The sequence below is a fragment of the Eurytemora carolleeae genome, unplaced genomic scaffold (genome assembly GCF_000591075.1).
Source record: "Eurytemora carolleeae unplaced genomic scaffold, Eaff_2.0 scaffold61, whole genome shotgun sequence".
Taxonomy (NCBI): Eukaryota; Metazoa; Arthropoda; class Copepoda; order Calanoida; family Temoridae; genus Eurytemora; species Eurytemora carolleeae.
This window is the reverse complement of record NW_019396269.1, coordinates 303764-317566: the sequence shown is the minus strand read 5'-3', so window position 1 is coordinate 317566 and position 13803 is coordinate 303764. Positions and strand designations below refer to the sequence as shown.

Genomic DNA, 13803 nt, shown 5'->3' with positions numbered 1-13803 from the left:
AAAAAAATCAAATCATCAAATATAAAAAATAAAAAAATGATTTGTTTCAGAACCTTAGTAATGTGTTCTTTTATTTTGTTATAACCCATCGTTGTGTATTAATGTGTTCCCTGCATTTCAGAATAATGGCGGCCAAATTTAGAAATATTATCGCTTCGCAGACTATTAATACGCTCAGGTATTTTGCGCATTTTCACAAAATTCACTCCCTTCATGTTCGTATTTCCTGAAAATTTATAATAATTGTTGGTTGAAAAATAATTCAATCATGATTTTGGGTTTTCGGATGAAGGGTTGAACAGCAATTTATCTCCTTATCCCGTTAAATAAACGGCTTGCTGCATTATTAGATAGATAATTTAAACCTTATAATGAAGCATAAATCAGTAGTTATATTTAAAACCTAGAAATAATTATTTTAGGAATCTAAAAATGGATGTTGATGGAACAGATGTTAGAAAACTGGCAGGCCAACTCAACTTGGAGAAAAAACAATCCAGGTTGGAACTATTTTCACGCTAACAAGTTAATTAAGTGATCAAATATTTTATACAAGATTAGTTTTTATAATTACATAATCAATATTACTCAATCGGACAAGATAATTGTATATTTTTGTTATTATATTGTATATTTACTTTAAACAATTACCCCCATCCCCCACTTATTGAGCGGAATAAAAATTTTATGGATTTTTTCGTCGGATTGGAAAAAGGATGAAAATTTCCAAATTTTCAAAATGCAACATATATTCTAGTATATAATGATAAATATTAAATATGGAATATTTATAGATTTACTTTCAGAATCTGTTTATCCCTGAAGAGCAATGTTATTCCTCACTTCTCGCCTAGCTTACTCTCAAACCTGGTGAAATCATACCCAGAGACCACCGAGGGCATGGAGGGGGACACAGATTTCACAGTGGGTATAGCGGGGGATAGTTCTAGTGTTAAATTCTACTTGGACAATAAATGTTTCCAAGCGGAGGTGCTGAAAACAACTGCACATTGGCCAAAGGGGTAGGATTTAGATTTTTTTAATTTCAATATCTTTCTTCCTAATCCTGATCCAATTTCTTCAAATGTGTACACCCTTTTTCGTCGTCAAATCTATTCTAGGCTACTACGGCATTATTTCTTCTAATAGTAATAACTTTATAATCTGTTATTGATGTTAACTTCAAGCAATACTTTATCATTAACCCTATCTCTGGTGGGGTACTTGAAAACCAGGATATGCTGGGGGGGGGTTCAATTTGACCCCCCCCCCCTCTAAATCCCATGTTTGATGTCCAAATATGACAAATGATACATCATTAGAAAGCTCTTGTGCTTTACTTTTAGAATCTGCAAAACAAAAAAAAATTGCAAAAATTGAATTTTTATCGCAAAATCTAGTTAAATAGTAAAAATATTTGCAAAAAAAAATTTGTTCAAAAAATGGAAAATTTTACATTTTTGAAAAGCCCTTGACCATGCCATTTCAAGTATGCAAAAATTTTTGCAAAATTTTAAATAACCTGATTTTTAATCAAGAAAAACTATAAATGTGCAAATTTACTTTGACAGGTTGTTTGCAAAGGCTTTCCTAAAAGCTAAATTTTATCAAAATTTGACAAGTGGAAGTGTGTCAAAACAAAGATTTTGTTGTTACAGGAAAAAACAGTCATTCAGGCAGTGTGCCTGAGGACTCAGGCAGTTAGTATTAAAGCCCAGTTTTAGGCCTAAAGGGAGGGCTTTGGGTATGTAGGAAAAGTCAGAAAATTTCAACAGCCTCAGACCAATACTTTTTTAGTTATGTAAAAAAACTACGGGGGGGGGGGGGGTCAAATTGACTCCCCCCCCCCAAGCAGGAATAGGGTTAAGAATAAATGTAACAGATGTTTTTTAATTTTTATCACATTATGGAACCCCTTTCCGATATCCAGAAACGAACTATATCTCGGAAAAATCCGATAAAAATAGAAATTCAGATTAAATCCAGTTTCTCTATCGTATACACTACAAAAACGGAAGAAATCTGTAAAGAGGGTGTTGGCCCATTCACAATGGTACCGATTAAACTATCTTTGTTTAATCAAAAAGTTGAAAAGATATTCTAGTTTTAAAGTTTTAAAGAAATGATTTTAACATTTCAATGTCCAATATCTGAACTAGCACCGTGTATTTGTGTGATGCAGACCGGAATGAAGTGACATGTTTCAGAAATATTTACATAGCTCAAAAAAAAATAATTCTTGAATGTATCTTGTCATATATAATTTTCTTCATTATCGTCTACAAAAATTAAATCCATTGAAATTTTTGAAAAATTTTAAAAAATGACTGACTAAGGTTTTAAAAAAAAAAACTCCAAAAAAGTGTACTATCCTAAGAACAAGCATTTTTGACGGTTTTTTCGGTCTAACTCGGTAATTTTTTGAAATTTTTCAAAATTTTCAATGGATTTAATCTTTTAGACAATTACGAAGAAAAGGATACTTGACATTATAAATTCAAGAAATACTTTTTTTGAGCTATTTAGACTCTATGTGTATACTTCTGAAAAGCATATCAGACGGTAAATGTGCAGTTGTCCGATCCAAAAAAAAAAAAAAAATTCGTGAATTTGTTTGACTAAATGTTACTTCATTCCGGCCTGCATCAAAAAAATTTCTCAACTTGGTCTTTTTTTTGGGGTAACCTATCGGACACGTCACTCATTAAATAGGAAATTATTTGAAATTAAGTCTAATGTCCCTTTAACATTGTGACGTAAATGGATAAATATTCTAGGTATTTGTGGAGTCGGAACTCATTGTTTGAGGAGGAGGAAACTAGAAATGTAATTATAGAATTCAGGAAACTTGTTGAAAACTAGAAAACTAGAAACAAAAAGAGAATTGTTGTGTGGGACTAACAACAACTTCTTGATATATAACAAACTTTTCCCTTTCTTTTAATTGTTTTTAAGTTTTACAGTGGTATATTTTTAGAAAATATTCCACTGTAAAAAGATTTTTTTTTTGAAAGATTATACGTCATGCTTTTTTTCTGTATACAAGTAAATTTTTAACAAATTTAAGGACTTTTGTTTTCTTCTCTTAAGTGGCAAGTGTATATAGTATATTGTACTATTTTTTAAGTTTATGATTTCCCCAAAAGATTTAAACGCTGCACGTGCAATTTTTCTACTCGCTCGGCCTCCTTTTGAAAAGAAAGATATCGCTTATTTTATTTCCTTTAGACATTTATTCTTATGAGTCTCTTAAATATTCTATTGCTTTTCCAGTTTTAATATTTGAATTGAAAACGTTGACTATAAAAAATGTTTTGACAAGAAACTGGTTCCAGTTCACCGAATATTGCTAAACCATTTCACATCGGCCACTTCCGGTCGACGATTATCGGCAATTTTGTCGCTAATATTCATCAAGCTGTTGGTGAGATTTAATTCTATGGGTGTATTTTTTGTAAAACCTTTGTTCCACCATTGATGAATATTATTTTGTTACCCCAGTATTTTTTAGGAATTACGGAAATAAACAATTTTCAGGGAAATTCGTTGTTTTTGGGGTAAAAAGTATCAAATTTTAAATTTTCATATAAACCTCTTTTTTTCTTTATATTCTTGGGGAGGTTCGAAATACATTTCTATTATTATTATTAATTTGTTATTGATGTTATTATTGTATTGTTATTTGTTTTTTTTTATTGTTGTTATTGTTGTTTTAACAACATTTTTACTGTTACCAGTTACAGTTACAGTTACATTAATAGTTACTGCTGTTACTGTGTTCCTGTTACTGTGTTCCTGTTACTGTTACTGTTGCTGTTACTGTTGTAATTATTGATATTGTTATCGTTAAGGTCATCGTGTGAGAAAAATTAACTATCTGGGTGACTGGGGAACCCAGTTTGGATTTCTAATGGCTGGAATAGAACACTTTAACGTTGATATAGAATACTTTGAGGAAGCTAATAAATGGAAATAATTAAAGAATGTTTAATTTTGTTAAAGTTCTGTTTTCTAAAACTTATAAAACATCAAATTTAATATCGGAAAAAATCAAAACATCTCCTTTTTCATTTTTCAAGAGAATAATTGTTTTAATTGCCTAAACTTCTTCTGCAATGGTTCCAGGTTGACAATAAAATATTTCAATTTAGACGCAAATATTCAGATGATCCCTATAACTCCAGTCATATACAATAAAAAGTGGAATAAAAGTCTTTAGAAGGATTTGTAATTTGTTACTTTGTAACTGCTGCAATTCAAAAATGTAATATTTTGAATATTTTCAGAGATAATAATCTATACATACAAATTACAGCATAGGGTTTATTTTGATTTAGTATGACACATACAACAACATTCCTTCCACGTTATACTATTACTTTTTCATGGCATTTTTAGAAATTATTCTAAGTATTTCAATAAATGATAATAATTGAAATATTTTCTATCTGTTGAAAGTAGGAGGATACACTGAAGAGAATGCTAAAGATCTACGTGGATTCCAATCAACTAGGAGAATCAGATCAGTCTTTTAAAGATAAGGTTATGTTATTTTAAAATTTACAGATGTCTGTTTTCATAATGAAATATGTTTTATTTTTTGTTTGGGTTCCTCATATTCAGCTAGAATTGGATAGACAATAGACATCTTGTCATTTTGCTCTGAAAATCGAATGAAGCCATATTTGGACTAAGCGTAATTTCAAATACGGTACCCTTGAAAACTCAATCTGAACAAAAATATGGAGGATACCGTCGTTTTTCTGACTCGAAAAGTGTTAATATCTGTGAATTTCTCCAATGATTCTTAAAAACAAAAAAAGGCAAGCCACATTCGCAGAGAAACCCGCAAATGGAAATAAACAGTTTGAAGAAAAACAAACTTGTATAACCAATTCAGACAAAGCTTTTAGGGTATCGTTGTTAATTGGGCGTTGCTTAGCATAATTTATTTGATCGCGCCATAGTTCCAAAGGATGAGACTACAGAGAAAACCGAAATTAGATCACTTTTTATAATTAATTATAATATTTAGAAAAATTCCAGGTCCTCATTAAAGTCTCATTCTTTGTGGGTAACCCTGTATGTAAAAAATGTAATGGAAAAAATATTTGCCATTTTTGAAACTTTAAGGGCGACTTCACGTATTACTTACAAGATAAGTAAAAATTAATAAATGTCGCGCGCTTTTTTAATAAGATATTTATTTTTAATTTGTTTTTAGGCTCGTTTAAAGTTCTCTCAGTTGGAGAGCGGGGACCCTGAGTTGTTAAAAATATGGAATTATTTTAGAAAAATATCTATTAAAGAACTTAAATCCATTTATTCAAGGTAAGACCTCTAACTTTTATCTTTTACTTTTATTTCAGCCTTTTGTAACTTAAGTAAAACATTTTAAGTAAATACTATTGTTAATGTTTAATTTCCTATCTGATCTATTTTTGGGTTTCTAGTCGTATCTCAAATAAAACCATCTTAAACTAATGATTGATTGATCTTTTGATTTATTCATTCATTCATTCATTAATTATCTGATTAATCTGATTAAGCAATAAATCATTCAATCAATCAATCTGATCATGTTATTATTAGGCTTGGTATAGAGTTTGATGAGTACCATGGTGAATCGATGTATTCCAGAGAGAAATCTGAATCAATTATCCAACACTTAAACAAACAAAATATCTTACAGGTTGTTCAATTTAATTTTTCAACAGTTATCCTTTTGTAATTTTATAAATGTGGGATGATTAGTTCAGTACTATGTCTGCCTTGGTTCGTTTCTAGGCAATTTTAAAATAAAATTTCTCTGTCCCTTTAACGAGGGGAGGAAGGCCAACCACATCAATCTCTAGTCCGAACCACATTCTCCTCATTTTCTCGTCCGAACCACCTTGAAATCCTCGTCCTTTATCTATTGCAGTGTTATTTGTCATGCTCAAGCTAAAAAAAAGTGAACACACTCCACTAAAGAATTATAAATCAAGCTCCGTAAGTTCCTATGGATCCACTGAGTTCCTAATTAAAATTTATGGCTAATCAGTCAAGGGGTTCCTGAGGTATGATCGCTCAAACAAACAAACAATCACATACAGATAACTACTGTCTGTTTTAAGAAAAATTCAATTATAAACGTTTTAACATTTTTCTTATTCTTTTTTAGGATCTAAACGGAAAGAGAGTAGTACAAATTAGGGAAATTTGATTAAAAGACACTTAAAATTATAGCTACTATTTACGAACCAGATCTGGGTCGATATGTTACAGAACACATCCCGGATCCGGATCTGCGTCAATATAAAATATATTTTTACCACTTAAAGCGGGGAGTGGGGGGGGGGGTTTGGCTGTGAAATTCATAAATGTTGTAAGAGAATTGGCAATGTAGTTTTAAGTGATCCTTCTGTATAAAAAGACTGTATTTAAGTTAGATTTTTAGCAAGAAACTGGTTTTTCAAATGAGACACATCTCCGCCATTTTACCTCTTGTTACTGTACACTGTACAGCTGTACAGTGTACAGTGTACAGTATACTTTAATGTCAATTACAAGAACAAACTTTAATATTTCCATCATGCCTGTATATTTTTAAACAGGGGGGAATGATTTTTGAAGATCTGGAGGGAAAATATCTAACTTGGGGGGGGGCTTTCAGGAAAATATACACCCCTGTGTTGCAAACTACGGTTGGAGAATCAATCCAAATAACGTGAACTGTCCCTTGATATATAATTAATCTGTTTTATCAAATTGTAACGGTTTAGTCCGGATAGATTTGTAACTATTGTTAAAAGTGACGGCTCCTCCCTTTATATTACGAGGTAAGCTAATTGTTTACTCATATACAATGCCACAATTTTCGGGATTAAGGACATAGTTCAGACCATCTAAACATATACTGCCAAGGTTTTACTTCTCGTCCAAAAAATATTATGATTATTTTGGGCTTTATGTAAGCATTCTGTATTAAAAAAAAGAATGGGGCGATGGGGTGAGGGTGATAGGTAGAGAGGTTTGGGTTGAGAAAAGGATTTTTTTTTAATACTCACCTGATATAAGCTAGATATAAACTTTAAATGTTTTCTCCCTGAAAGTAACGAGTTTCTAATTTATACTGAGCTGAGAACTTAAGGACTTCTATTAGACTTATTGATATTGATAATATGGGAATATTAAAATATAAGAATTAAGTGAATACGGGATATCTGACTAGGTTTTTCTTTGCAGGGATATCGCAGCCGCTATTGATAGACAAACAAGGTAATGTTTGTTTGTTTTTTCTTGTATGAGTATGAGTATGCAGTGTTGTGGAAAACTTCTTTCGGATTCATTTGAGACATATTAAACTTTTTAAAGATCTGTAAATCCTGAGTTTGAGCGCAAATTCGACGTTCAAAACTTACCTTACATAGCCGGTCACTCCCTTTAATGATTTTTTTGTTCAAAATTTGTATTGTTTTTAATCTAGATTTTCCCCGGTTATTTATTTCATATCTTTTAAATCTTCCAAATAATTTTCTTCTATTTTTTTGTTTATTTTTTTTTGTTGACAACAATTAATTTATCCATTTCATATAGCAATGGTTACCAGTTTTTATATTTTCTAGGTTTGGATTTGAGATTATTTATGCTGTTGATAACGATCAATCAATCCACTTTATGTAGAAATGGTTACCATTGTTTTCGTTTTCTAGGTTTGAATTTGAGAAGATGATTTATGTTGTTGATAACGATCAATCAATCCACTTTATGTAGAAATGGTTACCATTGTATTCGTTTTCTAGGTTTGAATTTGAGAAGATGATTTATGTTGTTGATAACGATCAATCAATCCACTTCAGCAACCTCTTTTCTATCCTCGGTAACCTCGGATTTTCCTGGGCGTCCTCGTGCAACCATGTTAGGGTAACCTCATTAGTACTTATTGCATGTTCTTAAACTTTCCAAAAGATTTGTAGAAAAAAACTAACTTTTTTTTAATGTTAAGTTCGGGAAGATACTGGGGATGAGCACTAGGAGGGGAAATATTATATTCTTGGACACACTAATAGGTATTTTTTTATACTTTATTTTCAGTGTTTTTTAATCCACTTATATTTACTGATTGATCTTAACACACAAAAAATTATTAAGAATTTTTAAGATATAGGATAATTAAAAATGTTTTTAAATTACCACTATTATTCAGGTAAATGTTTGTATCGATTTTATTTCATCCACAATTCTTACCTTGACAACAAAATTTTATCTAAAACCAGTGCGTTGGAAGTTTTATGATTATTCAAAAATATTTTAGGTTTCATAAGTGGACATTTTTTTATAATATAAAAAAATTATCTAAATATTTGTTTGCTATAAATCTCGGATAGATCATGAATTGTATATTTTCATGATGCTTTCTTCAGATGAAGCAAGAGAGCGTATGCTGGAGGTGCAGAAAACTACTCACACAACTCGTGTGTCTGGGGCTGAGGGGGAGAATGCAGCATCTGTTCTTGGTATCTCAGCTCTTATTATTAATGATTTCAAGCAGAAGAGAACTAGAGATTATAAGTTCTCCTGNTAGGGGGTTATGCAGCAGAACCAGAAAAGGTTTACATCATACATGATGAGTGACATCAGCCCCAATCTTCCTGAAAAGATTCGTTAAAGATAATATAAGAGCAGGAAGTGTAATCCCTAAATGTTTGGAAATTATCCTCACTTCTCCATTCTATAGCTATTTTCTCCTCATTTCACTTACTCACCAGTCACCAGTCACTCGTTCACTAACTCCTCTCTCAGTAACTCGTAATCTCACTTTGATACACGGGAACTCACTCTCTTAGTAACTTAGTTTCTCACTTTCTTACACATTCTTTCAATCGCTGATTTTGTAAGTCTTACAGTCACTCATTCAATCACCTTTCCCCTAAATAATAACTCAATTATTTGCTTAATCAATTAATTCTTCAAAATATTCCAACAGATACAAAGTCTATATTTTCAGTGGAGATACTGGAGTAAAACTGCAATACTTACACGCAAGGTAAATTTACATCTTTTCAAGTTAACTGTTAGAAATTTTTTAAATAAAAGTTTTGGGTTTTGTTTATTTTGTCTTCCTAAATTCAATTGTCAGTATTTTTCTTTTAAAACTTGATAATTGTTACACGTCTTAAAACAATTTTCTGGGTTTTTGTTATTTATTGCAGCGCTTAGAACTCTTAAAATGTGTATTTTTTTTAAAATGCGAGAAACAAAAAATTTGTCCCCGAAAATATGGGTGACGTGGAGTAAATTGTAAAGGAATTCTGGAATTGTTTAGAAATGAAACCTTAATTAAGATTAAGTTCTCTGCTGGCAAACTGTGAGGTAGAGTTGGATACTGAGTGTTCTACAAGAAAACTGGTCGAACAGGAAGCTTTAGATCTCGTTTTCCAAATAGGTATATTATTTTCTCAACCCATTTTTGAATAATTTTTTTTCATGAAAAAGCTAGATCTTAACATTGAGGGATAATTATCACTTTCATTCAGAAAGCGTATAATATATATGCATACTAAACATTGTATTTTGAGTTCTGTATTCTGTATCATATCTTGTTATCTTTGTCCTGTATTTAGGTATCTGGAATGAGACCTTAAGTAGAACGTATACTGATCTTGAACCTTGTATCCTGTATCTAGGTATCTGGGATGAGACCTTGAGTAGAGCGTATACTGATCTTGAACCCAGTGTCCTGGTTAGATACTTGTTCCAATTAGCCCATCTCACCAACAGGAACATACACTGTTGAAAACATATTTATATTCAAACTTTTGAAAATTTCATGGGTATATATTTTCTTGAAATATCTCCCTCTCTTTCTTTAAAAATCAATTTTATTTCCAAGATGTTAGCGCAGAGCGGCAAAGTTTGTTTAAAAATGCATATTTCTTTTGATAAAAAAAATCGGAAGAAAGTGAAAAAAGTTGCTGGTTAACATGATTTTTTTTCTCCAGAGCAATCGAAAATCATGTGGTAACAGTTTCATGTTGCGTAGATGCTTGAAATCTTTGAATGTTAAAGGAGCAGAAGAAGAAACAGCAAGGAATATATTCTTTAGATTAAATATTAATTTTATCTAAATAGATTTAAATTGAATATTGATGGGCATGGGCATGGGTATGGGCCTGGGCGGGGCCAGGGACTGGGACGGGGACGTAAAAGGACGTTAAGCTTAATCAAGCTTAACACCTAAAGAAAATAATTGATAAGAGCTCGTCTGCTTTTGTTCTACTGCAGTCGGAGAGTTTTAGCAGACTGCTTAGTTATCCTTGGTGTTCAACCTCTTGAGAGGATGTAATCTCTTTGTCAGAGAATATTATAAGATTGTTATTTAAATGTCTAGAAAGGATGATATTGTTAAGTCGACTAATGTTCAAATGTTATGCTTAAAGGGACTGTAGAGTGTAAACGTAACTTGAAGTGACTCTCAGGTTATAAAGTTATTTTTCCGAGTCATGTTGGGTTTGTACCTTACACATATTTATTTGAGATTAAATGGCGTTTTTCTCTCTAAAATGGACAATTTTCTGTTAACGGAGTTCAGAAGAAACAAGTTCAGTAGAAAACAAATTAATCTCTTTTTAAAGAACAATACATAATTGTGTTCTGGGTACCATTGTGAATCGGACTCGTAATTTTTCGTTGGTGGGTCACTTAAAAATTATGTCGACAGTCCCTTTAATAAGTCATTATTGTTTTTGTTGTTCAAAATTTGGTAAAATGTTTCCTTTGTAAAATTCATCTATTTTCTGGAATTTATATTTTGTATTCAATTTTAGAATTGTAGATTGCACTGAGAGGATTCACGGGGGTTAATGTGGAAAATTCTAGAATTGTAACTTTGAACTTAGTGAAAGTTAGGAAACTGTGAAATTAATTTTGTCTGATCTTTTTCCTTTAACTCAAGGAATGTTGCTAAGAATTTTGTAATTTTTGCTTGCAACTGATATCTCTGATAAATATACAGGGCACTTCTGAAAAACAGATCCGTTGAAAAATCTTGAGCGACATTGTATTATTAAAAGAAAAATTGATGACTTCGAGAAATCCACTGTTTTCTGATTCTCACGGTATTAGACGTTATTCTTTCTGCATTGCCCGAAGTTAACAGTTTACAATGTAGGCATTATTTTCAGTGGATCGATTTACAATAACTTTTAAACTTCTGTCCGGTCAAGGATAAATGAGATATCCTTATTTTTCCTCTCTCAATATTGATATTTTATAATGGTGGTTTCTGTGAGGATCACTTGTGAATTTATGCTGCTTAAAAAAGCGAAGGAAGTTGTTATAGCGTAAGCTTTAAAATGACACATTTTTCTCATTTCAAGGTTTAATTGAGGATTTCGAAGTGAATTGAAAATGCCACTTTTTTAATAGAGGGTTACTTAAGTTACGTATAGTCTCTAAATAGAATTGATTTTGTGACCTTGTTCTGAATTTTAAAATTTTACCTATAATTTTAAATTTTAAACTTCTTAATATTTCAGATATTTAAGGTTGAGTTACCGTACTAACTCATTAAATTAAAATGGCTACTATTGGAGTTCCTCTAAAGGTTTTGCACGAGGCCGAGGGTCATATTGTCACCATCGAGACCAACACTGGCGAGGTACAGAAATTAAACTTATGCTTGACATTGACTATCAACTAGCTTTTAAATTTTGCTTTAATTGCAAAAATGTTTCTTACCTGTTTTTCATTTGAAGATTTAAAAAGAATTGAACTCAACTCAAGTAAGCTGAGCTGAACTGCCCAACCCAACCTAATTCAACCAAATTCAAACCAACCCAATTGAACTGAATGTCCAGGTATACCGAGGAAAGCTGATCGAAGCGGAAGACAACATGAACTCTCAGATGGCGTCCGTTACTGTTACATACAGGTTAGGGTCGAACTCAAGGTTCACGATTGTCCTAGAAAATAATTCTAGTCGCGACGTTGGCCCTGAAATTGTATTTTCCCAAATCAGTCAAGATGCTTTAAGTTTACCTCCAAAAAAAATATTCTTAATAATTAAACATCAAATTAGGAAAATTTGCATTTTTATATTAACATAAAAATATTCAAGTGATGTTTTTTAATGATTCAATAAATTTGATATTGTTCAGATTTTTAAATATATATTTTAGGGATGGTAGAGTTGCCCAGTTAGAGCATATCTATATCAGAGGATCTAAAGTCAGGTAGGAAAGGGTAAAGAGAATGTAGAAATGCTTCATCATCGTACATCAAGAATTTTTATCACTTATCTAATCTCTCCTCCTATCAAGTTAAATTTATACTACCTAGAAAATGTTCCGATTTTGCTACTGTAAAAGTTGTGAAATGTAGTTATGTTAAAAAGTAGATTAAGCAAAACAATTTTGGGCCCTGAACAAGGAAAAAAGAACAAATTTTATGTTAAAAATTACAGAAAGTTTTACTACATTTTAAAAAAAATTGAACTAAGACGACTTTTGACGCTTTATGCTAGTTTTAATCTGCATTTTTTTTGTTTTAGGTTCATGATCCTGCCGGACATGTTGAAAAATGCGCCAATGTTGAAGAACATGTCTACCCGGGGCCGGGGAGGAGTTCGAGGAAAATCCGCAATCCTGGGCGCACAAGCCGGCGCAGGGGGACGAGGCCGCGGTCGTGGTGGACCCTCTGAAGGTCGCGGCGGAGGATTTGGTGGAGGCCGTGGGGGAGGATTTGGAGGTGGTGACCGTGGAGGCCGAGGCGGATTCGGAAGTCGCGGTGGTCGATAAATCGTTGACCCATCGCCGATGCCCCGAAACGTTGTATTCTGTGTATTTTGTGCTCATTGTACCTTTTCCTTTTCTTCAATGCTGACTCAATAAAATCAATTCATGTGAATCTAACTTTTTACATGCTTTCTTTTTTTCAGATTGAAGATTGCAATTGACGAGTTAGCTTGCAGGTAGGTTTTAAATGATTTTTGTCCTTTCAATTTGTCAATCAAGAAATGAAAGGGGGCAAGGTGTTTTCTCATTTTTATCACTTATACATTAATGTTTTGGAAAGATATTTTTTAGGTTCGTTATGCTTATTAGTCAAAATGTAACGAAAAAACAGATCTTTTTAAATCCCTGTATTTAACCAAACTGAAAGGTCAAGATTAAAAAGGTTGGCCAAGTACTTAAAATGTCTAGTTATTGTTCTCTTATTTTATTTACAACTATTTAATTCCTAGCATCACCTACTTCATATATTTCTAAGAGACAAAGGGATGTTTTAATATATATATATATATATATGGTGTCTTACCCCCAATTATTGTTGAAAGATACAGGGTGTCCCACCACCTATTATTTTTAATATATATATATATATATATATATATATATATATATATATATATATATAATTTATATAACTATAAAGCAATAATCAGAACAGCTTCTCAGTTTTCAGTTTTATATATGTATAATATGTCTTCTTTTTTCTTGCTTAAAAATGGTCAAATTTTCACGATTTTGCTATTGTTCTCCAAGTCTCTTTTACAGAGATTCTGCAATTGTTTGTTTGTTTGATTATTGTTAATAGGTGCCATTGCGAATCGGACAATCAACACTCTCGACGGAGGGTTGCTAGAAAATACATCTGACCTTTAATTATCACAAGGGGTTTCAGCTACACTAAAGTTTTGACCGTTGATTTGGATTATTTTGGACTTGTTTGCCTTAACGGTTTTAATCTAATTGAAGTTTTTAAAGTGCGTCTTTGTTCAATAAGTTAGAATCATGCATACTATTTACAGTGATAACAATA

General features: G+C 31.9%; 2 protein-coding genes across 2 annotated transcripts; both read left to right on the top strand.

Annotated features, from left to right (window-relative positions):
• Positions 1-6: 6 nt before the first annotated feature.
• On the top strand, positions 7-11520 carry LOC111699793 (probable arginine--tRNA ligase, mitochondrial). Its single transcript, XM_023470524.1, has 21 exons — positions 7-178; positions 423-500; positions 807-1022; positions 2778-2843; positions 3336-3424; positions 3852-3958; positions 4465-4542; positions 5225-5331; positions 5593-5692; positions 6164-6195; positions 6765-6821; positions 7228-7260; positions 7785-7905; positions 7988-8051; positions 8406-8563; positions 8961-9028; positions 9327-9427; positions 9669-9762; positions 10025-10072; positions 10240-10433; positions 10716-11520. Exons 1-20 carry the CDS (start codon positions 102-104, stop codon positions 10325-10327), a joined length of 1782 nt encoding a protein of 593 aa, XP_023326292.1. The 5' UTR covers positions 7-101; the 3' UTR covers positions 10328-10433; positions 10716-11520.
• On the top strand, positions 11483-12920 carry LOC111699818 (small nuclear ribonucleoprotein Sm D3). Its single transcript, XM_023470554.1, has 4 exons — positions 11483-11641; positions 11841-11914; positions 12162-12215; positions 12533-12920. The coding sequence occupies exons 1-4, from the start codon at positions 11561-11563 to the stop codon at positions 12777-12779; spliced, it is 456 nt and encodes a 151-aa protein (XP_023326322.1). The 5' UTR covers positions 11483-11560; the 3' UTR covers positions 12780-12920.
• The last annotated feature ends 883 nt before the right edge of the window (positions 12921-13803 follow it).

Bases quoted from the DNA above. Each gene is read 5' to 3' on its own strand.
- LOC111699818 (XM_023470554.1), top strand. From the start codon at position 11,561: ATGGCTACTATTGGAGTTCCTCTAAAGGTTTTGCACGAGGCCGAGGGT. The intron at 11,642-11,840 runs GTACAGAAATTA...CTGAATGTCCAG, and splicing joins TCGAGACCAACACTGGCGAG to GTATACCGAGGAAAGCTGAT. The intron at 11,915-12,161 runs GTTAGGGTCGAA...TATATATTTTAG, and splicing joins TCCGTTACTGTTACATACAG to GGATGGTAGAGTTGCCCAGT.